Here is a 25,660-nt window from a genome sequence, read left to right on the forward strand (position 1 = left end):
AATTACAGTTTTCTTCTCAATTACTTAAAATTATAATGGCAGTGTAAATCCCACATAGCACATTTTACATGATAATTGCGTTTTTTTTCTTTCTTCTTCTTCCCATTTCTTATTTTCCTTATTATTTGTTAAAACCTAAACTCTGAGGACAAAATAATTTGCAAAAACAGCAACAAAACTAAAATCTTCCGCACAATCATTACAATACGGAGAAAAAGACAAATAAATCCAATAAACTGTGTAAATATAAGTCCTTGCTCTTTATTTGTTTACCTAATTGTTTCTTTTCATGTTTTTGTTACATTTTTATACAAAAAACAATAACAAAGAAATAGTACCTCTATTGTTACGTTTGGCCCACGGGCCATAACTTGAGTACACTTCTGTAAAACATCTACTCTGCAACTTGAGAGGTCAGTCCATCTTTTCTGTCTAAAATACCATTTGGTCGTCAGAGTATGGTCCAACAGGAAACTCGTTTTATTTTGAAGGCTCTCGCAGCATGCATCCGGTCTTATTTTGTGAAGTCTCTCGGTGACTTGACTCAGCTGGTTGGTTTGTTGCTTCCGCGTGAATCACATGGCAGCTCCTCACACGGAAGAGTCGGCAGCACCATGGAGCTCTCAGCGGGCTGCAGACGCTCATCCCCCGGCTCTCTGCGGCGCTCTGACCGCCTCACACATGTCTTCACCTGTCTGCTGACCGGATCGTGTCCGAGACAGACTCCTGCAGATGTGGCTGGTGTGATATTTTCCGGGGTTTGTGGACATGTCCCCGGTGAGGACAGAGAGTGTGCTCCTGTCAGCAGCGCGGAGCTGAGCTGCATCGGTTTGACTGTGGTGGAGCGGATCTCCTCAGACCTGACCTCCTGCAGCCTGACTCCCGAGCTCAGTGTGTACTGGGAGGAGATCCTGACGGAGTTTCAGCACATGGAGCTCATGGCACAACTTGTAAGCGATCCACTCTTCTCGAGACGACCAGAAAACACAAATACATTTTTGATATATGTTTTGCACGGTGAGATCTGAAAAATGTTATTCCACAGATCCAGCAGTTCCAGTCTGAGGACCAGATTATCTCACATCTGGCTGCAAAGAGTGCATCATCGCTTGTTTTCTATCAGCTCCTCAAATCTGTGAGTTCTCAGAGCTTTTGTTGACCTACAGAAACACTCAGTGTCATCAGGAGACAAGGAGACATTAGTGTCATCCTCACGGCTGCGGAAAGAAATGCCGCGCCTCCCGATGACACAGCCCAGGAGTAGCATATATAATTAAAAAGTAGGGGTCCTAAAATTGATCCATGTGGTACACCACGGGTAACTTCATAATGTTTGTAGAAGTGGTTTTCTCTCTCTCTCTCTCTGTCTCTCTCTCTCTCTCTATATATATATATATTATATATTAAAAATCCCACATTATGCTCATTTTCAGATTCACTGTTGTATTCTGGGTTTTTACTTGAACATGTCTACACGATTTACTGTTAAAAAAAAGAAAAAAACATTATTTTCCTGACATTATCTGACTGAATGTACCTGTAGTCACCCTCTGTCTGAAATACCCAGTTTTAGTGTCTTTAAGCTGAAAAAGCAGTTTGTTTTGATTGGTCAGTGTTTCCAGGTCCTCAACATCTGTGCCCTCATGTCTCTGCACCATCATTGAAAAATGCATGAAGAAAATATCATACTTTTAGTAAATCAGAATGTATAATGTATAATAAAGGTATAATAAATACGCTCTCAGGGTGCAGTGAGTCCTGTGTGGCAGCAGAAGTGTGTGCAGACGTTCTGCAGATCAGCTCCCGGTCCTGAACTGGATGCCTGTCTGTGGTCTCTGACTGAAGTCCTAAAAAGACTTCTTAAAGGAGCTCATCAAGGTAAAACTAGTTAGTTAATTCATTCACATTGTGAGCAAAAGCTATGTGTTTTCGAACAGGAGCGACAGCCGAATTCTGGTTAGCACATTAAGGAAGTTTTAGCTGGTTGCAATTTGCAATCCTTGCCACTAGATGCCACTAAATCTAAATGTAACAATTATAAATATAAAAAAATCTACTCAGCATATTGAAAATTAAATTTTTTTCTCATTAAAAAAGTGGCATCATGACAAAACCTTTGCACTTAAAGGGTTAACATTCTCAGAATTAATAAACATTTGTTATTAGGACTGATGTTGGTTACAGAAAATAAACTCAATCAAAGTAGAAAATCATATTAATGCATAATGTTTTTTAAAGCTTGATTTTGAAAAGCACATTTTATGCGCAGAGTGATACAAGTGCGTTTAATATTTAAGCTGGCCCTAAAGGGTTCAATATATTTATTAATATTGTTACCAACATTTTGTATTAAAGACATTTTGCACTGTAAAATAGTCTAGTAATAGTAATTGTCAGCGCTCTGTGGTGAAAAAAGGAAGACACTATTCCTTCATGAATTCAAAGATATCATTGTTCATTTCTGTGCTGCTGTTTCTGGTTAGTTATTGTGTCTAAAGTGCTAAATCTGCTGACGTCCCTGGTATTTCTGCAGCGCGATCCTTGTTGTGTTTCATCTGTTTGCATGTGTTTTTCTTCCATCAGACATCTTTGGGAAACTTCTGGCAGCTTTAGACTCCAGCGTCAGCGTTTTATGTTCAAAGTTTCTCCCCAAAGACAGAGCGGAGATGATGCAGTATTTGGATGTTTCCAGCAGCGGACTCTGGACAGCAACAATCTGCCTCCTGCTGGACCTGCTGGAGGTTCTGACTGCGTCCAGTTTGACATGCGGTGCTGGAGTCTGTCTGAAGAGTCAGAGAATCACACACGTTCACTCCTCAGCGCTCCTCACGACGATCAGCTGCTGCTCGCAGTATTTTGTCAGAAAGCGAGCGCTGCTGCTTCTGAAGAGAGCCGCGCTGCAGAAGGCTGGAGAGGAGTGGGCTTTAGGTGAGCCGCCGTCCGCTGGGACAAAACACGACGACTTTGACTCTGATATGAGCCTGCTGGCTCGGAGCGTGCTCACAGCGGCGAGGATGAACTGGTTACAGAGTGTGCAGGTGGAGCCGGCGTCTTTCTTTGGGGGGACGAGACGCGTCAGAGGGGATGAAGGTCAGAAACCGGACTGTGTGATGCTGAGGGCCGTCAGCCTGCTTCTCCTCAAGTCCATGGAGCTTCACGTCCAAACAGCTGCAGGGACAGGTGAAAAAGTCACAACACTGGTACACAAACGCTAAACAGTATACTGTGTTTGATTCTGGATCAATGCTGCATCAAACAGTTTGAAGAAGCCGGTGCCGAGTTTGAAGTAGGAATCGACAGATTATTGGGGCCAATATTTGGCATTTTGCCGATTATCTGTGTTTTATTTTAATGAGCCCAGATACAATTAATTAATGAAAAAGTGTGTGTATTACACTCACCTGACACCAGGGAAAGTGGTCTGCAATACATGCAAAGAAAGTGTCAGACCTGAAATACTTATGTTTATTAAATATGTCAGGTGGACATTACAGTGTGATTTTTCTTGTTCATACTTTATTTCGTTCTTCTATTTTATTTGGCATGTTTGAAATAAAGACCTAACATGACCACCAGCATCCTCATAGGTCAGTAAAGGTGTAAGAACAGGAATTTTGGACACCCTGTGTTACAGTATCTCCACAGAGGCGGCCATTTCTTAATATGCTAAAACCACTGTGTCGCCTCCCAGCAGGAGTGGACGGTGCTACAGAGGTTTCTGGGTATCTGCAGAGTCTGTGGGACTTCCTGAGGCAGTGCAGCGTCCAGCTGACGGAGGTCGCTCACCGCTGCTGCTGGATCAGTGTGCTGTTTGGAGAACAGGACGACGACATGATGGAGGCAGCCAAAGCTTGTTTGTCCATATTCCTCCATCACAGGTACAACACAGCGTTTCCCACATACTCATGTATTTGTAGCAGCTCAACACAATTCAAACATCTGCCGCCACTTACTGATTTTTATTTTTTTGGAGCTGGATCGTTCATCAGGAGCGCTACAGGAATATGTATAATGTTTGGAACGCAGAGTGTACTCTGGGCACAGGTGGAGCAGCAGAATATCAGGTGCAGTGAAAGCCAAATTCAGCCGTTCATTGCGCTAGGTCCAAAAGTTTGCATTCACCCGCCTCTGCAGAAGCTGCTCCTCTCATCCATCGATCCGATCAGCTCTGAGTGGATTGATAAATCAACTATTTTAAGACTGTTTTAAATCTAGCATCCATGTTTGTTGCTTTGTTTGTGACCATGTGTGTTTGTTGTAATTACAAGTGCACAACTGGAAAGTACGATATTTCCAGGGAGCAAGTGAAGGCAGCAATAAAAAAGGCGCACACATACAAGATTTAAAGAAAAAACAAAAAAAAAAAAATGGAAGTTTGCAAATCAGATGTTGGAGTCCAGGTGAGGCACGTGTCATGTTCTCGGCTAACTGAACTTTTTGTGTCTCCCTGCAGACGGTGTTCAGGGTTTGAGGACTCTGCCGTGTTGAAGGCGGCGTGCGCCTCTGGCTGCAACCCTCACTGCCACTTCCTGCTGCTGCTTCAGAGCATCTCCTTCGACCACAGCATCCTCCTCGACTTCCTCATCTCCACGGAAACCTGCTTCCTCGAGTACTTTGTTCGGTACCTCAAGTGCCTCACAGCTGACTGGCCGGGCTTCACTGCAGCGTGTGGAAGAATCGGCTCGCCTGGCTGTCGAATTTCACCGCAGATGTCACTCGCTGCCTCATGCAGCGGTGATAATTTAAAGGGGACAGACGGGGTTGAATTCAGCTCCTGTGATCAGCCTTCAGGTGTTATTTCAGAAGCAGGAAAGATCAATTCGGCTGCTGGGTTTCACCTTGTAGATTATGATAGTTCTGACGAGTCTGATCCAGAAAGCATGGAGGTTTCTCAGCATGAAGCTTTGGATGAGAAACAGGAGATGAGTGGACCACCAGCAGCTCTCAGGCGTGAGTCATCAGACTCAACGGGATTACCGAGTGAACCTAAATCCACACTGGAAAGAGGACTCAAAGATCCATCACTGCAGGTGATGCAGACCGGGCAAACGTTGCGTTCAGGTCCACAGGTGACCTGCAGAACGTTAACCAGAGCGGTTCTCTGTATGTCCGCGCTCAGAGACGTGGTGACGAGGCTGCAGACCAAGAAACTCTTCCCGTACAACCCGTCTTCACTCTTAAAGCTCTTAGCACAAGTGGAAAACTGTTTCTAGCTATCATGTCTGTCACGTTTGAATAAATGATTAGTTTATATAAAAATGGTCCAGTGTGTCTTTGTCCTCATATGAATCTTGAGCATGTCTAAGGTGTTTTTTTGCCTTTCATCATTTAACCCACTTCAATATTACACACACTTTTATCGCTCTGCACACACAAAAAAGAATATTTTCTACTTTACGCGATCTAATATTTTAACCAACATCAGTCCTAATGATAAACATCAAATATACATTCATTTTCAGAATTTTAACCCTTTAAATTCCAGTTATTTGTCATGATGCCACTATGTTTTTAGATGCAAAACAAAAAAACTCTCAGGATACTACATGCAAAGTAGATTTTTTTATTATCACAGCCCGGGATGTGTCAATGATTAGCAGCAACACTGATTTTTATACGTTATTATTGTTTGAGTTCTATCAACTACGTCTCATATTTCAATCGAGGAAAAATATTTCAAGATTGACATCGTTATTGATTTATCGCCCAGCCCTAGTCCTAATCATAAATATCAAATATTCTTTAATTTTCAGAATTTTAACCCTTTAAATGCAAAGTTTTTGCCATGATGCTTCTACGTTTTTTATTGCACTTAACAGTGTAACAATGTAACAAGTCAATGAGTGTAACAATTTTGTTTACTCAATGCATTTCAGACTTATTATAGGAGCTGGAAATTCACAGATTAAACAAAAACACACAATCTTGCCTAAATGTATGCCACATTAATGAACACAGCCAAAATTATCAAAATTATAAAATGAAGAATTAAAAGTACTTAAAATGCACCAAACAGTCCTTAAAGCTTAATTTGCTTAAATAAATATCTTTTGTTAAATATTGCCACGATGTGGCTCCGTTGTGTTGTGGCTTTTTGAGCCAGGTCATTAATACCTCAGTGTTAAAAAGCAAACAAACCTGATTTTTCTTCAACTGTTAAACTCCTGTGGTGTCATGTTGAAACAGCAGCCAGCGTCGTTGTCAGTCTGCGGCAGTCATCTGAGGTCCAGCACGCCACTGTGTTTAAAAGGAGAGTTTTGTAAGATAACGAGCACCTGCTGTGCTCATTAGCTCACCTGGCTCTGCTCTCCTCGTCTCCTCAAGCTTTTGCCTTTTTCACACGTATCTCTGGAAACAGTGATCAGAATGTCACAGACAGTTATGCAAACAATAAAGCAAAGGTTTATGAGGAAATTAAACATCCACAAGGGATGTCTGTGATTATCAAAGTAAGAACAACAATCTACAAAAAGGATGGAGCCCATTTGATGTAAATGTGTGATGAGAAGGAAAACAAAATCATAGTTTTTGCGCAGCTACCGTGTCATACCATAAGAAAATGCCAATCATCTCTTTGCATATTGGATGATAATTTATGGCTGTGCCGTCACAAATTCATGCTCATTAAAATCATGTGCATCAGTTTAAGAAAACACCTCTAATTACCGTTACAGCTGGATCAAGTGGTTTTTTTTTTCGAGCAAATTTGCTTGATTTCTTTCAAAAACATGGGAAGAAAGTAATGAACAGCAAATAAATATATGCCCCCCTAAAATTAGCAAGAAATTAGGAAAAAGCACAATATTACCTGAAAATTAGTTTGTGCAAAAAGCAAACAAGACTTGGAAAACGGCTTAAAATATATAATTTTGTAACATCATTACAGAAAATTAGCAAGAAATCAGTAAAAAGCACAATAATATTACCTGAAAATGAGTTTAAAAAAAAACAGGGAAGAAAGTAGGAAAAAAAAATAAAACAGGAATTGGAAATGTGCTTAAAATTATCATTATAAAGTTATAATGATAATTCTAAGTATATATTTTTCCCTAACTTATTTCCTTTTTCCACTAGGAATCTTTCCCTGGCTTAAAAAAATATTTTTAAATCTACTAATTTGCTGTAATTTGTGGAACATTTCTTCCTCAGTTGCTGATTTGCCCCTTTTCCTCATGTTCAGGCACTAATTTACATATCTCGTCTAGCCTGGGAACGCCTCGGCGTCCCCCAGGAGGAGCTGGAAGGCGTTGCTGGGGAGGAGAGGGACGTCTGGAGTGCTTTGCTCAGCCTGCTGCACCCAGGACCTGGTCTCGGATAAGTGGACAACAACAGATGGATTGATGCATAATCTGCTCAGGGCTCAAAGGTTTATTTACTTGTGAACAGCACCTGAAAGCTGCGCAAGAAAAGTGATGTCGTTCCAGGTTTCAGAGGGTTAAAAAAAAGTCAAAAACTAATGCCACATTTATGAAGTGATCAAACTGTCTTTATTCCTTTACGATGTTATCTAAAGCACTTAAATAATTTGTCGCACTACCTCAGAATCCTTCAGTCAAGCTGCAAGTCCATAAGCGGTGTAACGTGAGCACATCAGATTCACTGTAAAGCCATCGGTAGCCGGGGTGGACACGGAGAATGCATGTCACCGCGTGGCATTTCACAACGGACCTATAAAACATCGGAGGCTTATACACATGCAAATAAAATCAGGCGAGCGGCAGCAAAGGTACCGCCCAGTCAACATATACACGTGCTTTATACTCTAAGATCTTCAACAGGAGTTAAAAAGACACCTTAACCATGAATAAGTAAGAAAATAAAAGTCGCACACAATCTACATACACTCCATATACGATATTGCACTTAGAACACAGTATATACAAGACATTTTACAATGCAGCACATCAGTATGATAACCAACACAAAGGTAACGTGAACAGACCCATCAGTCAGAATCAGTGTGGTGCTGGTGCCTCTCACTCAGTCGGGACTGTTCCTCACGTGAAATACTGAAATTATTTTACAAAACCTTCGAGTTAAGAGTCAAAGAGTGGTGCTGATGATGAATATATGGACATGAATTCATGCTTTCACAACAGCAGCTTCTCATCAGTGACACGTGACTCCAATCACAACCAGTACCTTCACACGGGTGAATGGTCGAGAAGGACTTCCATCCTAAAATCTGTTTTACGCGTGAACCGATTTTATAAATTAAAACACTTCCAACGTTTGATTACATGTGCAACAAAGGGTTCACTGGCCCAGCATCCCCAGATATTCTGTTCTGAGTGTCGAACATCTGACTTTCAAGGAGAAGATCATCGTGCATCATCGTTTCCAAAAGTCTCCGTTTTTGCCCATCCAAGGAAAAACAAAAATTAACTCAGAAGTTTTGGAAGTAAAACGGGGTCAATAGAGTTTTCAAACGTCTCCATTTTAGGGGTTTGGAAACGCCGGAGTAGTGTGCCCAGCCAACAGGGAACGTTCCCACAACATTGGCTAACATTATCTACATGTTGCAATAATGTTTTCAAGAAAACATTTAATCTAATTTTCAAAGAACGTTTTAATGATGTTTTAGCATTTCAAATAATGTTCCTATTAGATTAAATGCTAACTAAGACGTAATGTTTTAACTGCAGCATTCTGAGGATGTTTTGGTGATATTGAGACGTGACAGATCTTTGAATGTTCCTTTATAAAATGTTCCCACAATGTTACATGAGAACAAAGGAAGAACATTTCCAAAGCAACATTCAGAACGTGTTATTGAGGCCTGTGATTACAGACCATTTTTTATGAAAACGTAATGAAATACATGTAAAATGACTGCGTTATTCACGAATATTTATAAGCTTCAGCTGCGAGCAGCTTCCATCGGTAGTGACGGGAACACCTGGGTGGGTTTAGCCCCTTTGCCAGTGCAATGCAAAAGCAGGTTGCCACAAAATACCGTCTGTCTCTGTCCAAGCAGTGAGTGAACACAGTTCAAAATTTAGTTTGAATGAGTAAGAAAAAATAAGTAAGAAATAACCATTTTAACATTTTCACTGGCCTCCATGCTGCTTGCGACTGTTAACTAATCTGGTTTTCCAGCCCATCCGTGACATTGAATGTGACACATTAGGTAAAAAAAAAACAGAAAGGCTTACTGGTTTAGTGGGAAAGATGTCTATCGCCGATTTTTGATGCATTTTTCCACATTTAAGAAACCTGCATAAATGTGCTTATTTTAGTGGCGAAGGGGTCTCTTGGATTCTCTCTCTGTCATCTCATTTCTCTACTTTTCTGTCACTTTGTGATTTGGGGTTCCTCCTGGCTCAACATGGGGTCCACATGATGTTTGGACTTTTGAGTGTCATATGCGGACTTGAGACTCTCTAACCCAACCCCAACTCTGATGTAACCACAATCTTTCCTAAACATTAACCGAGTATTTTATTCTTTAATTATACTTTGACCATTGCTTATTTGCCATAAGGATGATCTTTTTTGTAATTCTGTAATTTTCACAAAAATAACGTTGACATGGATCATTTTAAAAATACTGGCACTAAAAATAATCTCGCTGAGTCGTCCAACATCGACATACCGTCTGGTGATAAGGTTGGTTTTATGGATGTGTGGTTTTAAAGGGCCAACATGACAATCTACAGGTCTTGTTGCGTTGTTTTTGTGTCATATTTAAATTGGATTATTTCTATATTAAAGTAAAACAAGATTTCAGTGTGTCTACCAAACTTTTAAACTCATCAGTATGACACTAAAGAAATTATCTTGGGGTTAGCAGCTCTTAAAATCATAAGGTGACAAACTGTACCACTTTAATGGTAAGGAAAGTCAGGGATATATCAGAGGACACGTTTCGGTTCACTACAACTTGGGTCTAATTTTTTCAATTATGGATGAACTCACTGTCAGTTTTACCTCCAAACTGTCTGACGTCTTGGTTTGCAAGATCGCAGCAATTCATCGAGCAAACAAAACTATAAAAATTAGACCCAAATTGTAATAAACTGGAATTTTGCTTTAATATTTTATGTGAATAATTCTATAAAAGTACTTTTGAACAATTACACAAATAAATAAAGAAAAGTTCAAAGAGTATAAGTGTATGTAAAAGCATGACTACAAGAATTTTAGGCTGTTTTTATGTAGCTGATGATTTGATGAACCTCAGTTTCTCACACACTGGCAAACCGTTATCTCAGTCTACGTCTTGCTTTCAGGTGACAGTGGTACGCGTTCTACGATAAACATTATGTTCCTTTTTGGCAGCCAAGAGGGAATATAACGAATGAATGTCACCGTAAACCAAATGTTCAGTTTTTGCAGTAACGTCCAAAAAACTCCATCTGATCCTCATAGTGAGAACTTGTCTTCATATCAGGAGTTTGGGTCCGAATCAGAAAATAAATCCACCCTCCTCCGTCGAGCCTTTTTGAGGCTCTGCTCGGGTTCCTTTTAGGAAGTGAAAGAGTCGGACTGAAGCTCGTCCAGTTTAAATATGTGCAGATCTCGAAGCATCCACTCACAGATGACGTCCTCTCAGTGTTTGCTCAGTCGTTCGTCTCATGTGGTCCATCTGTTGTACAAAATGTAGCGCGCTTGTGACCGCGCGCGGCCACTAGGTGGAGTCTGGATCCTGTGAACAGGAGCTGCAGCATCTCTGTTTGTACATGTCCAGGTAGCACAGCTTCAGTCTCTTCACCACGCTGCAGTACTGGGTGGTGTCCTTACATTCACCTGCATGGGATCAAAACGCACCATAAAAAAAAAAAAATTCAACTGCTGGCAATGTTTTTTTTCAGTTTTTTTAAGGTCTATATTTCTCACCATTTCTGAGAAAAAAAACTGATGTAAAAAACAACACAAAAAACAACAATGTAAGTGTATTTAACCCCTTAAAACCTGAATCAACATAATTTTTATTGTGCTGTGAAATTAAGTTGAATTCTTTCGAAAACTTGAGGAAAAGAGCAATGAACAACTCGACAAGAAATGTCCCACGAATTCCAAAAAAATAGTAAAGAGGCGACAAGAAAATGACCTGAAAATTTGTTTTTTTAAAAAAGAGAAAAAAAATCTGGATTTTTTTCCCCCAGAAAACCATATGTATATAATATAACCATTTATTTAAAATTTTGTTACAATTTTTTTTATGAGAAAAACTAAAAAAAACTAAATTTACACAAATTCAAGGTAACACTGAATGAATAATTCATATAGAAATAGTAATTTTATGGGTGAAATATTCCTTTAAAACTGCTGACTGTTCCTAATTGTGGTGTATTACACACACACAAACACACACACACACACACACGCACAGACTTACTCCCACAGGTGGAGGTGTTGCAGTGCTGCCAGGTGGAGGGCCGCTGGATCCAGGCGCAGTGCTGGTCAGCCAGAGTCCTGCCGCTCCTGCGGTGAACACAGTCCACCCTGCGGGACTGGAAGCCGCTCCCACAGACTACCGTGCACGCCCGCCACGCACCGGGACGCCACTGGACATCACAGAGGTCGGAGGAACAGTTGCGTACTGATGGAGGCCTGAAAGAGAGCAGTTTTTAGTTTAGTTTTTAGTCCCTGTGATAATATGATAATCAGAAAAAGGTAAAAGGTAAAGGTAACGGTAATAAACAATTTTTCCACAAACTGCAAGAAATTAATAGATTTGGATTTTTTTTTTTAAAAAAACAAAGGGACATTTTTCGAGGGGAAATAAAGAAAAAAGCTAGAGAAAAAAACAACATTAAAAATGTTCATATTTTATATTTAAAATTGATTTACAGAATTATTATAATTTTAAGCATTTTTCTAGGCATTTTCTTATTTTTTCTAACAAATTTTCAGGTAATTTTCTTATCCTTTTCAGTAAAATCTTGCTAATTTTGGGGTCATTTCTTCTTTTGTTGCTGATTGCCAGAATTCTTACCATGTTTTTGAAAGATAGCAAGCGTCTTTGCTCAGGTTTCAAAGAGTTAACTCTCTGAATAAAGAGTTAACACATTATAAGAACTAGTTTAATGAGAATATAGACCTGATACCAACACTGGTAATTGTCCTTCTGGGTGTTTGTGTGCATACCTGTCCCTGAGGTCACAGTCTGTGTACGAGGAGCCGTTGGCGTGTTGGCAGGTGACAGATCTCTTCTGCACGGTGGTGGTTGGACCTAAACACCTCCCTGAACACTGGAACAGAGTAACACCCGAGTTTAAACGGCTTTTCTTTATCATGTGACTCGTTTAACTCCGTGTGTGACTGTACCTTTCCCCACGGACTGGTGACCCAGGTGGGACAGTAACTGGCGGTGCACTGCTCGGTGTCTGTGGGTCGGCTCGTCCTCTCACAGGCGGCGGCGCTCAGAGTCTTCACCGCACCTCTGGCATCCAGCTGCTGACAGGAGACCTGCCGCTGTTTCCAGCCGCCTCCACACAGAGCCGAACACTTCGTCCACTCAGACACCGACCACCTGAAACGATGACAAAAAAATACTGACACATTACTCTCAAAATAGGAGTTTGCTTTTGAATTTGTTCATCTAAACTAAATAGAGCTTTTCCAAAACAGCCTCCAGGGTCTTTAAATTTTAAATCTCAAACTCTGTGTGTCGAGGTAAACAGAATTTATTCCAGACAAAGATGGAAACAGCCCAGTGAGAGCTGGGAGTTGTGATGAGAAGGAAATTACCTAAAATGAAAAAAAAGAGAGTTTAATTAGAAAAAAGACATGGAAGAAACTCATGAAAACTATATTATAATTAAAATACATATATCGTTTTTATGATTATATATTTAAAATGATAGATTAGACTTTTATTATTTTCATGTCATTTTTCGGGTCATTTTGTGTTTTTGTTCTCTTACTTTTGTTTTCTTTCCTTTTTTTTGTTGCTAATTTTTGGGTAATTTCTTGTTAAATTACTCATTGTCTTCTTTACATGTTTTTCAAAGAAATCAAGCCAGTGTGCTCAGGTTTTAAAGGGTTAAATGCAAATATAGCCGAGAACACTAACCTGAATCAACATCACTTTTCTTGTGCTGCATTCAGACGCCTTTCACACGTATTTCAACACCCGAAATGCGAGAAAATTGGTTAGATTTTTTGAAAAAAAACGGAGAAGAAGGCAACAAGCATCTTGGCAAAAAATGTCTTGCAAACTTCAAAATGAAGATAATTAAAATAAGATAAACATTTATTAATCCTGCTTGTTGTAGCAGCACCGAAAGTAAAAACAGGTAAGAACAATTAAAATATCCATATATGCTATAAAATATATGCTATGTTGTTTTTTTTAAACTGGGGGAAAATTTATTATTTATTTTAAATTTAAATTTATTTATGATTATAATTTATTTATTTATTATTTAAGTTATTTTATTTTGTTTTTTTCTCCGGATCATTTCCCTGTTTTGTTTTGTTTTTTTTAATTTCTTGTTTGATTGGATTTTTTCCCTTGAATTTTTCAGATAATTTCTTTTCTTTCTTTTTTTTAAAACCAATTTCTTGCTTATTTCTTGGTTATTTCCTGTTAAGTTGCTTAACGCCTTCTTCCCATGCTTCTGAAAGAACTCAAGCCAGTCGCCCAAGTTTTAAAAGGTTAAAAGCAATTCTCATTTACAGATATATAGAAGAAATCTCTCATATAATGCATTTTGTTTCCAGTGAATCTGCTGAAATATCTTAGACAAAAGCTGTCATCAACACATTTTTACCAGAACAAGAACCCCAATGATTTGATTTGACAGTTATTCTGTTTTCCTTGTGTGTATGTGTGTGTGTGTGTGTGTGTGTGCTTCAGAAATGTACTTGGCTGCGTGTGTGTGTGGCTGTTTTCTTGATGTGGACAGTGAAAGGTCAGCAACAAAGCCTGGTATTACAGTACGCTCGCTCGAAAACACAGAGTCAGCAGTTTCCCAGAGAAAGCTGCCGCACCTCCTGCTGAGAGTCAAACTGTAAGATCTTCTTGTGCATCTGAGTTTCTCTCTCTGTCTTATCACAAAAAGACGCATCGCAACTCCGTACACAAAATCCAACTGTTAATACTCCGCACATCACATCACACCAATTTTAAGGTCTCTGCACTGTCTCTCCGTGTGTTTCAGGGTTGATTTTAAGATCTTTTTTACTGGATTTTAAAGCTCTTGGTCGCAGTTATTCATCAGATTTGCTTTGATCTTATGAGCTCGCAGGTCTTCTCGCAGTGAACTCTTAATAGTCCCGAAAGTTGCAACAAAAACTCACAGTGAGGCTTTTTTTCATGATTATGCTCCGCGTTTGTGTTACAGCCTGCAGACCCGAGGGCAGCAGAGGGTTAATATTTTTAAAAGCAAACTCACGACCTTTCTTTTTAGTTTGGCTTTTAACTGAGCTTCATTTGGGGTTAGGTTTGTACGGTTTTTACTACTTTCTTTATCATTTTATTATTTTTAACAGATTTGTTAATTATTTTATTTTCTATTTTTATCCTTAATTTACCTCTTATTTACAGTTTGCATATTTTACCCAATTGCTCATCTACTTATTTATTTATTGCTATTGTTATGTCATTTATTAATCTCTTTATCTGCTTCCTTATTTATGTACTTTTTCAGCCTCGGTTGTTTCCTCACGTACGGTAGCGTTTCCTCAGTTCCCGGGTTTAATGAGTGCAGTTTTTTGTGTTTTTAGTAACATGCTTGTGTGTGTGTGTGTGTGTGTGTGATTTTGGTTTTAGTGTATAAAGCACTTTGTGTAACAGTTCATCTGTATGAAAAGTGCTTTACAAACAAAGTCTGATATCGTGATAACAGATTTAAATGTCTGAAACGGAGAGTTTTGTGTCTTTCGGCGTCTGACTCCGGCGTCCTGGCCTGATTGGAGCTAATGGTGGGTCATTTGTGTAGCATTAGAGAGCTGGAGCTGGCTCGGTGTGTGGCGGCGGGGTGGGGGGGCCTGACTGATGTGCTGCATGATGGGTAAAGGCAGGCGGGCAGAGCTGGGAGCAGCGGGGGGTTCGGGGTGAGCAGATTCTGCTGAGAGTTACACTTCTGTGGTGATCTGGCTGCTCCTCATGAATTCATTAGCGGGCTGCCCTCTCTGTGTTTCTGCCTCATCAAAGGCGGCGTGTGAAAGAGTCGACCGTGAGCCAGTGCACTTAAAGATAACATCAGTCCGTCAGTCTAATGCAGCTCCGTTTGATTACATGTTTATTGGGAAACAGCCCGTTTATCAGAGGAAAATGTTGGCATTGTATCTTTCTGCAAGCCATAAATACGTTATGGTACCACGTTTCATACGCATCATATCAACGTTTCTGAGGTGACGTAGTTTAGGAGCTGACGTTGTCATCAGGAGGTGGAGGACGGTGTGTCACCTCGGCGAGACGCTTCAGACAACTCTTCGAGACCAACAGACAACAAAACTGGTTGTTTTTTGTGATTAATTTCTGTTTCCACCAGCCCAGGATTCAGGGACAAATTTTAATTTCAATTTTAAAATTACTTTTTAAAGAATGAGAAATAAAATTACCTCGTACCTAAAACCCATCGCTGTTTTTCCTGCAGCTTTTCAGCCCACAAACGTGTTTTTTTTAGACACATCGCACTGTTTTTCCAGCTGCTTTTTAGGCACCAGACGTGGATATTTTTAAGTGACGCGTCACTTGTTTTCCAGCGGCTTTCAGCCCTCAGATCTGGGTGTGTTTGAGGGACCTGTGACTGCTTTTTCAGCATTTTTTCGGGGTGTTTTTCTGGACCTGTGGCTCTTTTTCATGCAGCTGTTCAGTCCCCAATTATGGTTGTTTTTAGGGACACTTTGCTGGTTTTCCTTCAGCTTTTGCCCCCTAACTTTGGGTGTTTTTTAGGGACCCATTGCTTCTTTTTCAGCGTTGCTCGTGCCCCAAAACCAGGTATTTTAAGGAAAAACATGATCTTTTCCAAACTAAAACGACTTGGTTTTGGTGCCTAAACTTAACCAAATATCAACCACGGTGTTGTAAGTGTAAAGTATCTGCAAAACAACATTTTTGGGGGACGATTAGGTCGTGTATAATCTGTCAGTATAAAATAGGCCTTCCTTTAATTAAGAACCTGCATTTTGGGTTTTATTGGACATTTTCTTGCCACAAGTGATGATGTAACCCACTGGACAAACTTATTCTGCCTCCTGAAACTCACTTAACGCTGTGCTGTTTATCCAATGAGGTTGTTTTTTTTATCATTTCTTTAACTTTCTTTAAAAAAAAAAACAACCCAAAAAAAACAATGTTTGTGTGTCATAAAATAAACTAAGTAAACATAACTTTCAAAAAATGTTGTTTTGGGGAGTACGATTTTGGTGAATGTCACCTGTACCATAATGGTGAGAAATGAAAAAAGAGGGTTATTGTTTAAATAAAATAAAATATTCAAGAAACATTTCAGTTTAAAATGAAATTTGAAATTGAAAAAAAATACAAATACAACAACACAAATGAACTGCTTTCATAACTTAGTTTGTGTGCATGTTGCCCTCAGCTGTGGAGCAGCTCAGTGAAAAAACGTAAATATATTTCAGCAAACTTTACGCCAAAAATTAATCACCTGAGGATGTTTAATGTGAGTGTGAAATGCCAAAAATGGGTGTGTTTTCTCGTGGCACCACGGTCCCAGAGAGGGTTAACTCTCCAGACTCCTGTCCCAGGAGCTGGCTCCGTATCTGACCCAATCTGATGATCTACTTTCAGAGATTTCATCCTGATGTGAGTGTGTGTGTGTGTGTGTGTGTGTGTGTGTGTGTGTGTGTGTGTGTGTGTGTGTGTGTGTACCTGGGAGGGCAGTCCTGTCTGTTGCAGGGGACGGGGGAAGTGGCAGGTTTGGGGATGTGCTGACACATCGCGGGCTGAACATCTTTCCCATCCAGAGTGACGCAGTGAATCCTCCGCAGCCACGTCCCTCTGTTCCCACACGAGGCGCTGCACGTGGTCCACTCTCCAAAACGCCAGCCAAACTCTGGACCCAAATGTAAAACACTCACATCTACCAAAACTCACATCCACAGGATCAGGGAAGCAACCAAAAGAAAAAAAAACAACAGAACAGAGGAATCAAACAGATTTAACTTTCATCCAAGGATCTGCTGAAACATGTAAATGAGTGTCCTGCACAGATTCTCAGTTTTTAATTTCAGGTTTTGAAATGCCCGCCTTGCAACTAATGCTTAATTTTTTCAGGAATTGGGTTATTTCTGGGAAAGAGTACAATTTCAATCTAAAATATAAAACAAATCTGAAATGTTAAGTCTTCTCTGAGCATCAAAGAGCTCCAATTCAACGTTTTGAAGTAAATAAATATGTAATTTTGAGGCTGCTTGGAGATAAAAGTAGATTGTGGTGCATATCCATGTAGTAATATAGATTTGTATTGTATGCTTTTTTTTGTTTGTGTTTTATTTTTCTTAGAATAATTTGTGTATTTATTAATATTATTATTGTATTTAGTAATTTATACACACACACACACACACACACACAGACACACACACACACAGACACACACACACAGACACAGACACACATATATGAAAACAGATTTCTTCTTTCTTTACTTTTTTCTTTTTCTTTAATGCGTTTATTTTGCCTCTTATACATGAATGTTAAATTTGCTAAATTCTGATGATTATTATGATTATTGTTGTAATAATATTAACAATAACACTAATAATATGTATTTATAATATTACAATATGTATTATTATTATTATTATAAAAAATAATTTAACGAATTTTATATTATTAAAAATAAAAAAATAAAATTTAAATTTACTGTTATTACTTTTAGTTGCTTTCACTGCATCATTGGTACTGCACATGAACTATAAATATTAAAATAATAAGTATTTCACAATAATATTAATTAACTTTTCTTTTTATGAAATAAGTGCACTGCTAATATCTGCACAGGCTCATACAAACACACAAAAGTGTGCGGATGTCTCTCTGTTTTTCTTTGCACTCTTTGCGGGTCCAGCACCTTTCTTAACGTTTTGTTGCTGTGCGCACTTTTATCCTTTTTTTCATACACACACATTCGTGCAGATCAGCTTCACGCTCACCCTCAGTGTGAACGTTGATCCAGGCAGACAGCGTTTGTCTGCTGCTGTTGACGAGCGTCTGGCAGCGGTAACGTCCTGAGAACTTCACCTGGACTGTGTTGACCTCGAGGACACGACCTCCCACCAGCATCCTGTACTGCAGACCCGTTTCAGGACCTGGACCCTGGGTCTGAGCTGGACCTGAAACCTCCTTCAGGGTCTGGTTGTTGTAGTCCCATCGCACCGGAAGTTTGTGTTCAGGAACCACTGGACAACCTGTGAAGAGACACGAGAAAAAAAGTTATTTGACATTTCAATGGACCGTTGAGGAACTTCAGCGACTTTAAACATCGAAATCTGTTCACAGGTGTTGGACGGGAACTAGCACAGATATAAGAAGCACAGATATCGTGATCCCGGTTTGACGTGTGTCTGCTCAGGTGATATTACGGAGGTCAAGATCTGCTAGTAAACAAATACTACATATGTACTGAGAGATGAAGATTTCACTGTAAAATCAACTCAAACTCGCTTAACTCTGAACCGATTTTCACGAAATTTGTTTAGTTCTGAACATCTGAAAGTGAACATGATAGCGGTTACTTGTTAGAGTTAATTTGAGTCGAGTTAGAGAAGATTTTGTGGTGAAATCTCTCAGAACACATGACATATAACACATGTAGCAGGTTCAAGGACAAAATTATGTAAATTATGTAATTTCGTTTTATAAACTTGGTTTAAAAAAAGACCAATAAATCCACCTTCTACATGTATTTGTTTACTAATGGATCTCGACCATCGTGACGAGTTTAGAGTAGCAGCCGATGAGGTATCGACGTGTCTGATAACTATGAGCACTGCTGCTCGTGTGAATAGATATCTGTGGAGATTTTTGTGCCTTAAGTTGTGATAAATCTGATAAATTCCCTCAAGTGATGACGTCAGTTGAGTATAAAAACAACTAAAGTCCTGGGATAACAGTATTTCATCTTTTTTATGTCATCTTATTTCTAAACTTGATTTCATATCAGTTCAAACAACCTTTTTTATCATTGCACCTCTTGTCTGCACTCATGCTGTTCTTAATGGTGATTTTATTCAAAAAATGATATCACTTATTTTATCTCTTTACTCGTTTATTGTAAATCTGTATCCTTTATTATGTTTTATATTTTATTGCTCTGTGAAGCACTTTAAATTGCCCTGTTGTACGAAATTTGCTATACAAATAAAGCTGCCTTGCCGTGACTTTTTTTTATGTGTTCAGACACATAAAAAAGGACAAATGAGCTGAATCTTGAATCTCGAAGGAAAGAAAAATATCTGGAGCTGAGGAGCGAGCTCTGTAGCCCTTTTCTCAAAATATTACTTAATTCTCAAAATTTCAAAGAGCACAGAAATGTGGTATTTGTCAAAAAACCCCTTTTTCTCACTCCCTTCTAGTGACATCTCTTTATGCATGACAGTTTCGATTTTATGTCCACAAGCTTCGGAGATAATTGTCTGTAAGGTTTTCTGTCTCCACCAAAGTTAAATGCGACTGTGTGAACATGACGACGGGCAGGCTGTGTTCGTATTGTTTGTGTGCGTACCTATTCGCAGAATGTCTCCGGGCTTGATAAAGACACTCGTCCCTCGGTGTGACGCCATGAGGACCCTCCTCCTGTTCAGCTCCTGTGAGACTGGAGCCACCCTGCCTCCTCCGGCAGGATATGAACCTGCACACATTCACACAAACATCTGAGCGTGTGTTGACACCTGCAGGAGACGGTTGAGAAGTTTTTATACAACTTGTGTGTGAACCCACCGTAAACCTGCAGGACAGTCGAGGCCGTGGACTTTCCGATGGCGTTGGTGGCGCTGCAGGAGTAGGTGCCTTGGTTGTGCAGGGAAACATTTCTGATCCACAGAGAGCCGGACGGCAGAGAAACTGTGCCGGCGTCTAGAGGTCTGTTCTTTCTGTTCCACGTCACTGTGGGCTGAGGAACGCCTGACAGAGAACGCAGAGGGAACAGTAAGAACTACGGGTAACTCCTCATAATACAGGCTATATTACAATGATGACACAATGTATGTAGATGCAGCAGCCAATAGCTCCTCAAATCCTTGCTACTTTTTTGCTCTATTTTTCTATTTTTTTCAACACCATGGTCCGTTCTGCTGAAGCACGACTTTTCTACGATAGAGAAGCACTTATCAACATCGGGAAAAGTTGTGTGGGGTTTGGACTGAAAGCAGCAGACTGCGAGAGGATCTCTACCAACGGCATACGCCGAGCGGCCAGTCAGACCAGAGGGGACAAACGAAACTGTAAGTGCCAGACAAAGAGAGGGAGGAGAGCCGGCATCAGGGCGAGGCTGACTCGAACCGAAAACTGTTTCTCTACCAAGCCCTCTTCTGACTAATGTCTGCTTGCAGGAGAATAAAGCGGATGAGATGTGATTAAGGCTCACTTAGCAACGGGAAATCAGAGACTGTTCGGCGCACATCTTTTTAGGCATTTTTTTCTCAGCTAATTTCCTTGTTTTTTGAATGTTTTTTTGCTTTTCCTTTTTTTGTTTGTTTATGTTTCTGTTTTGTTATTTTCTTGTACATTTTAGCAATTTCTTTCATATTTGGCAAAAGTTGCTCTCTGTCATCATCCCATTTTTAATGACCTTTAATTAGTAGAAAACCCACAGAAGACATCAAATGGGTATCATGATCCAAAAGTATTTCACTATCTAAAAACTTTATTTTTTATTTGTGGTGTATCTTATCCATAAAATACAGAGTTATTTGCACATATGCATAACTACGCAAAAAAAGATTAACCACAACACATACATGCCAAGTCATATTTACACATTTGTCCATAAATTGACTTTGCAGTCTGCAACATTTAGGGTATTGTGTCCCACCTGTGACGGGACAGTCCAGAGTGAGGTTGGCGCCCGGGCGAACGCTGACTCGTCCCCCAACTGTGGTCCTCAAGCTGTGGCCCAAAACCAGCCCGTGGTCAGAAACATTCCCCCACGACACTGTGATGGCTGGTGGCTCTGAAGTTTCACACACACAGAAAATAAAGAGCATCGGTCACGCATGCTGTATTGAATTTAAAACATTTCACCTCTTTTGTAGCGCTACTGTGTGTAATTCTATTCATGCATGTTTTGTTATCACTAGTTCTGGTTGTAAAATGAAGAAAATAACTCGGCACATTAGAAAACAATAGAAGATAAGTACATATTGAAGTATTGTATCATTAAAGGAACTTTTAGGGTAAGTAACCACATTACGCATTAGGGCACTGTCATAGGAGCACAATTTTAATTGTAAAATATTTGAAATATTAAATTGTATTTATAGTAGATGTACATAATAATGACGCCTACACTTAACTGTTAGGACAGCTTTAACATTACACACACTTGTATCACTCTGTGCACAAAATGCACTTTTCAAAATAAAGCTTCATAAAATATTATACATTATGAATATTAAATATTCATAAATTTTTGGAATTTTAAACCTTTAAGTTTATTTTTCATGATGCCACAGTGTTTTTAGATGAGAAAAAAAATGTAAAAATATATATATATATATTTTTGTGATTATCACAGCATGGATATGTCATTGATTTGCAGCAACACTGATTCTGACAGCGCAGCTAGTGGGAATAGCATGTATTTTCTCCACACGACAAATATAAATATAATTTTATCAGGTGGCAAAAAGAAAAAATGACGCATTTTTTGCACTTAACAGTATGAATGTAACAATTTAGTTTCCACAGTGTATTTTAGACTTATTGTAGGAGCTGAGCTGGAAATTCACAGATTAAACAAAAATACGCAATCTTGTCAAAATGTATGCCATATGCCACAGCCAAAATTATTGTGTAAAATGTGCTGAGGGTTAGGGTTAGGGTTAGGGTTAGGGTTAAACTGGTGTATCTGAAACAAAAGACAAACCTGCTACCAGCAGCTGAGAGGTCTCGGAGTCCGAACCGTGTGTGTTGGCAGCTGTGCATGTGTACTGGCCTCTGTCGAACGCTCGGGGCTGAAGGATGTGGAGTCCTCCAGAGCTGTCCCACGACACCCTGCAGACACATGTGGAAAACATGATTTGATTTTCTTACCATAGACCAAAAAAAGCTGCTTGAAGTACAGAGGAAAAAATTGGAACAAAAAAATGTGGTGGAACACTGGAAGTAGTGTGTTCAAACACTGCCTGCTTCTGCATCTCTGCAGATTCGGTTAATAACTATGTAAGTGAGATTGTCTGTATCAGAAAATCTGCCCCAAAACCCCAGAACCCCAGAACCCAAGGGCTCAGGGGTCAAAGTCTCAGGGTCATTGTGCATCAGCAGATTTTTGGAGTTGAATAACAAGTACAAAAATAAAATACAACAATAAGTACAACATTAACCAAGGCGGGTCCTGCTTTAACACCTAATAATGGGGTCCTGGTTAAACATTTTATTTTGGTACCTTAACTGTTCAATCTATATTGTGCACCCAGTTCCATATTTCTGAAGAGACCTGTGCTATAAATAACAAACAGACAAAACAAATCAAATCAAACCGAACTATTTTTCTGAAATGATCTTTACTCTGTTAAAGTTTATTAAACATACATAAGCCTACATAAGTTTCACTCCTGCAGAAGTTCTTCTTCTTCTCACAGTCTTTTTTGGGGTCATGTAAGCAGTCTTGTTTATGGGAGTCTTTGCACTCGGCACAAAACCTGCCCTTATATAGTGTTTAGGGGGCGTTACCTGTGCTGACAGGTGACTTATGATCAGTGGGATTCAGCATTGGGCTCACATGGTCGGAGCAGATTTGGGTGTCTAAGAGCATTTGGTGCATCTGGAGTTAACTTCTCTTGTATTTTCTCTTAGCAGATAATTACGAGAAAATGAGGCTCATTGTCTCATAATCCGCCCGTGTTGGCAAAAAGTCTTATCTCAATATCCATTAATAGGTTTTTCTGGAGCTTTTAACAGCATCTCACCCTCTTAGTTTGTATGATTAGAAATAATTTATATGATGCATTTTATTTGACCGTTATGTCCAACTCATGACAACTCAAAACCTGAACCAAGTCTTGTTATTGGTACACTTTAGAGCCGATACTACACGGATCCAGTGTGCTGGCAGCACTCTGTCAAACCATGTCGAGCCCAGTTTAGCAGCTTTGAAGCAGCGCACACTGCAGAGACTGTCAGTGCCCGTTAAGAGGGACGACTGGAGAAATCAGGAACAGGGCATGTTGTGTAAGTATGCAGAAAAGCACCCTCTCTACAGCAGTCAGTCATGGTGTGATTGACGGGGCCTTGAGCGAAGTGGTGATGGCTTCCATATGCAGCTGCTGCTCCCACACATGAGAACCAACTGGTGAGTGGCAGCTCTCAAACCTCAATCTGCATTTCAAACCTGGGACTTGAGCAAATAAGATTTTTTTTTTTTTAAAGGCCTGGCTATGGATTTTATTCGACAAGGACGTTACAGTGCAGGTTCCCAAAACTGCAAAGTGTGTGGTCTGCTTCCTGCTCACATTCAATATTTTTTCAAAGGTCATCAATATTCATGGAACCAGAGCTACTCAGCGAGACAGAAACTCAATAGCGCAGTTCACTTGTATGCCACTGGAAATGCCATACGCTGCATTGCATCCGCAGGCTGTTAAAATGTACATCACAATCCAGAAATATCTGCTCGTCTGAGCAATTCTGGACAAATTTAAGGAAGCAAGACCGATGACACAGATGTTAAAATCTACTCGCTCGCCACATGTGCCCCTGGTTTGAAATATTAATAAGTTGCAATATTGAAGACTATATATAAAAATATATAATATATAAAAAATGACTCACAGTACTATCAAACTTTGCTCAGCCATCAGAGGAACCAGTCAGGCCGAAAAGATGCTGAAAGTGTCCGCTATAGTGAGAACGATAAACTGCTCAATAACTAATATTTAACCTTTAATTTAGGCTGTATTTGATTTAATTGAATTTCTCTGGTGAAATGCATGATGCACCGACACTAAATATCCTTCGTCTTCTCCTAAGCAGCGTTAAAACACTGATCCAAATACATCTGCACCGAGTTTAAAAGACAGACTGAATAATTAATAGATATATCAAGAGAAGAAACTATTGAAACGTTTTCAAAGATCTCTGTTCCTGCTGCTGTGTACTGTTTACCTGTTCTCCAGCCTGTCCGTGATACCGCACGGACATACAGTACTAACAAAACAACCCACACGCACCAGCTGACAGAGGGCAGACTCATGTGCTGCAGCGGTGTGTTCACTGACAGTGGGAATGCAGTCTATCACCTATATTTAGCGGGTTTACTCATTTTGACAAACCTGCGTGTATGCACTAATTTTGGTGGAAAAAGGGAATAAGTGTGCTTTCACACTTCTGCTGTAGCTCGATTTATTTGGTTTAGATTTAAGTAGAAAATCTTCTTTATTTCTGGTCCACTTTGTGTCCATAAAGACTTACTAAAACAAACTGAGAGATATTTACATCTAAATATTGTCAATATAGGTTTAAATTGATGGTTATAAAACTTTACATTTTATTGGAATAAATGTAGAATGTGTGAAATACGGAGCACAGACTTTACATTATATGTTTTATTATTTCCAGAAAGGCTTAAAAATGTTTTTTGTTGTCATTATATTGATGCATCAAGGCCTCTAAAATTAAGAGAGTCAAACTGACCCAGAGATGCACAAAAACACGAGTTCAGGAATCAGAGTTTTGTTTTGATTTAGATTGTTTCTATGAGACAGACTTTTATTGTCTTGGGCTCTGTTATAGTGACACCTTAATAAAGTGTGAGTACTGTACCTGTCATTTTGCTGTAGTGGAGCTCCATCTTTGGTCCAGCTGATTTTGGGAGGCGGGAAGCCCTCTGCAGGACAGAGGATGGTGAGTGATCGGGTGGTGTTGGTGAGGAGGGCTCTGTGTCCGATACTGATGTTGATGTTCTTCTGAAAGGTCAGTGGGAGGGTCTGCTGCTGTCTGATGATCACTGGTCTGTGCGCAACCGTCTCTAATGAGGAGCGCTCGGACCAGTTGGGCAGTCTGTCTGTGGGCAGGAACAAAAGTTTCACCATGAAGCAGTAATTAAACCGATACTGTGAGAACATACCAAACTAGAAATAGTTTTTCTTGCAGTTTACATCCATGTCTGTAAAACCATGAATGCTTCACACACAGAAGATTTCTACAATCGGCACAATTTCAGGATTAGTGTCACCAATTCAGTTTCTGACCAGTTCTCCCCTTCTGTTCCTGAGATACGACGCTGAGTAATGAACAGAAAAGCAATAATGCAGAACATTATAATGTCACAGTTGACATTTGATATAATCTGAGCATATGCATTCATTAATTATAGCCAAAAACATGTTTTAGAAGGTCACTGTGACCTTGACCTTGACCTTTACTATTCCACCACAAAATTCAAATCAGTTCATTCTTGACTTCAAGTAGATGTTTGTGCCAAATTTTGAGGAAACTCCCTTAAGGCCACCTTCAGATATTGCATTCATATATATGACAGATGCAAGGTCACAGTGACCCTGACCTTTAAAAACCAAA

At 39.7% G+C, this 25,660-nt stretch overlaps 2 protein-coding genes across 4 annotated transcripts in view; one reads left to right on the forward strand and one right to left on the reverse strand.

Moving 5' to 3' along the window:
- Positions 1–539: 539 nt before the first annotated feature.
- On the forward strand, positions 540–5,262 carry lins1 (lines homolog 1). Of its 2 annotated transcripts, none has more exons than XM_088083291.1 (6): positions 540–950; positions 1,046–1,135; positions 1,746–1,878; positions 2,584–3,180; positions 3,692–3,878; positions 4,454–5,262. In XM_088083291.1, the coding sequence occupies exons 1-6, from the start codon at positions 615–617 to the stop codon at positions 5,211–5,213; spliced, it is 2,103 nt and encodes a 700-aa protein (XP_087939417.1). In that variant the 5' UTR covers positions 540–614; the 3' UTR covers positions 5,214–5,262. The 2 variants fall into 2 exon arrangements, with proteins under 2 accessions (XP_087939417.1, XP_042344840.2); XM_042488906.2 differs by having other exon boundaries at positions 3,695–3,878.
- A 2,202-nt stretch (positions 5,263–7,464) lies between these two features.
- Positions 7,465–25,660, reverse strand: part of adamtsl3 (ADAMTS like 3) — a 198,732-nt gene continuing 180,536 nt past the window's right edge. For both annotated transcript variants that reach the window (XM_088083412.1, XM_088083362.1), the window contains exons 22-32: positions 24,905–25,145; positions 22,011–22,138; positions 20,958–21,095; positions 19,865–20,047; positions 19,650–19,775; positions 18,079–18,333; positions 16,793–16,976; positions 12,274–12,478; positions 12,094–12,197; positions 11,342–11,556; positions 7,465–10,749 (exon numbers count right to left, since the gene is read on the reverse strand). In XM_088083412.1, the coding sequence (XP_087939538.1) occupies positions 10,631–10,749; positions 11,342–11,556; positions 12,094–12,197; positions 12,274–12,478; positions 16,793–16,976; positions 18,079–18,333; positions 19,650–19,775; positions 19,865–20,047; positions 20,958–21,095; positions 22,011–22,138; positions 24,905–25,145 (1,898 nt within the window). In that variant the 3' untranslated portion in view covers positions 7,465–10,630. The remainder of the gene's footprint in view (positions 10,750–11,341; positions 11,557–12,093; positions 12,198–12,273; positions 12,479–16,792; positions 16,977–18,078; positions 18,334–19,649; positions 19,776–19,864; positions 20,048–20,957; positions 21,096–22,010; positions 22,139–24,904; positions 25,146–25,660) is intronic.

Source organism: Plectropomus leopardus, chromosome 1, assembly GCF_026936395.1.
Source record: "Plectropomus leopardus strain MGB_pleo_1.0 chromosome 1, ASM2693639v1, whole genome shotgun sequence".
Lineage (NCBI taxonomy): Eukaryota > Metazoa > Chordata > Actinopteri > Perciformes > Serranidae > Plectropomus > Plectropomus leopardus.

What these genes read in the sequence shown, in the direction of transcription:
- lins1 (XM_088083291.1), top strand. Translation starts at nt 615, where the DNA reads ATGGAGCTCTCAGCGGGCTGCAGACGCTCATCCCCCGGCTCTCTGCGG. An exon ending in TGGAGCTCATGGCACAACTT is followed by an intron (nt 951 to 1,045) that starts GTAAGCGATCCA and finishes GTTATTCCACAG; the next exon opens with ATCCAGCAGTTCCAGTCTGA. An exon ending in CCAAACAGCTGCAGGGACAG is followed by an intron (nt 3,181 to 3,691) that starts GTGAAAAAGTCA and finishes GTCGCCTCCCAG; the next exon opens with CAGGAGTGGACGGTGCTACA.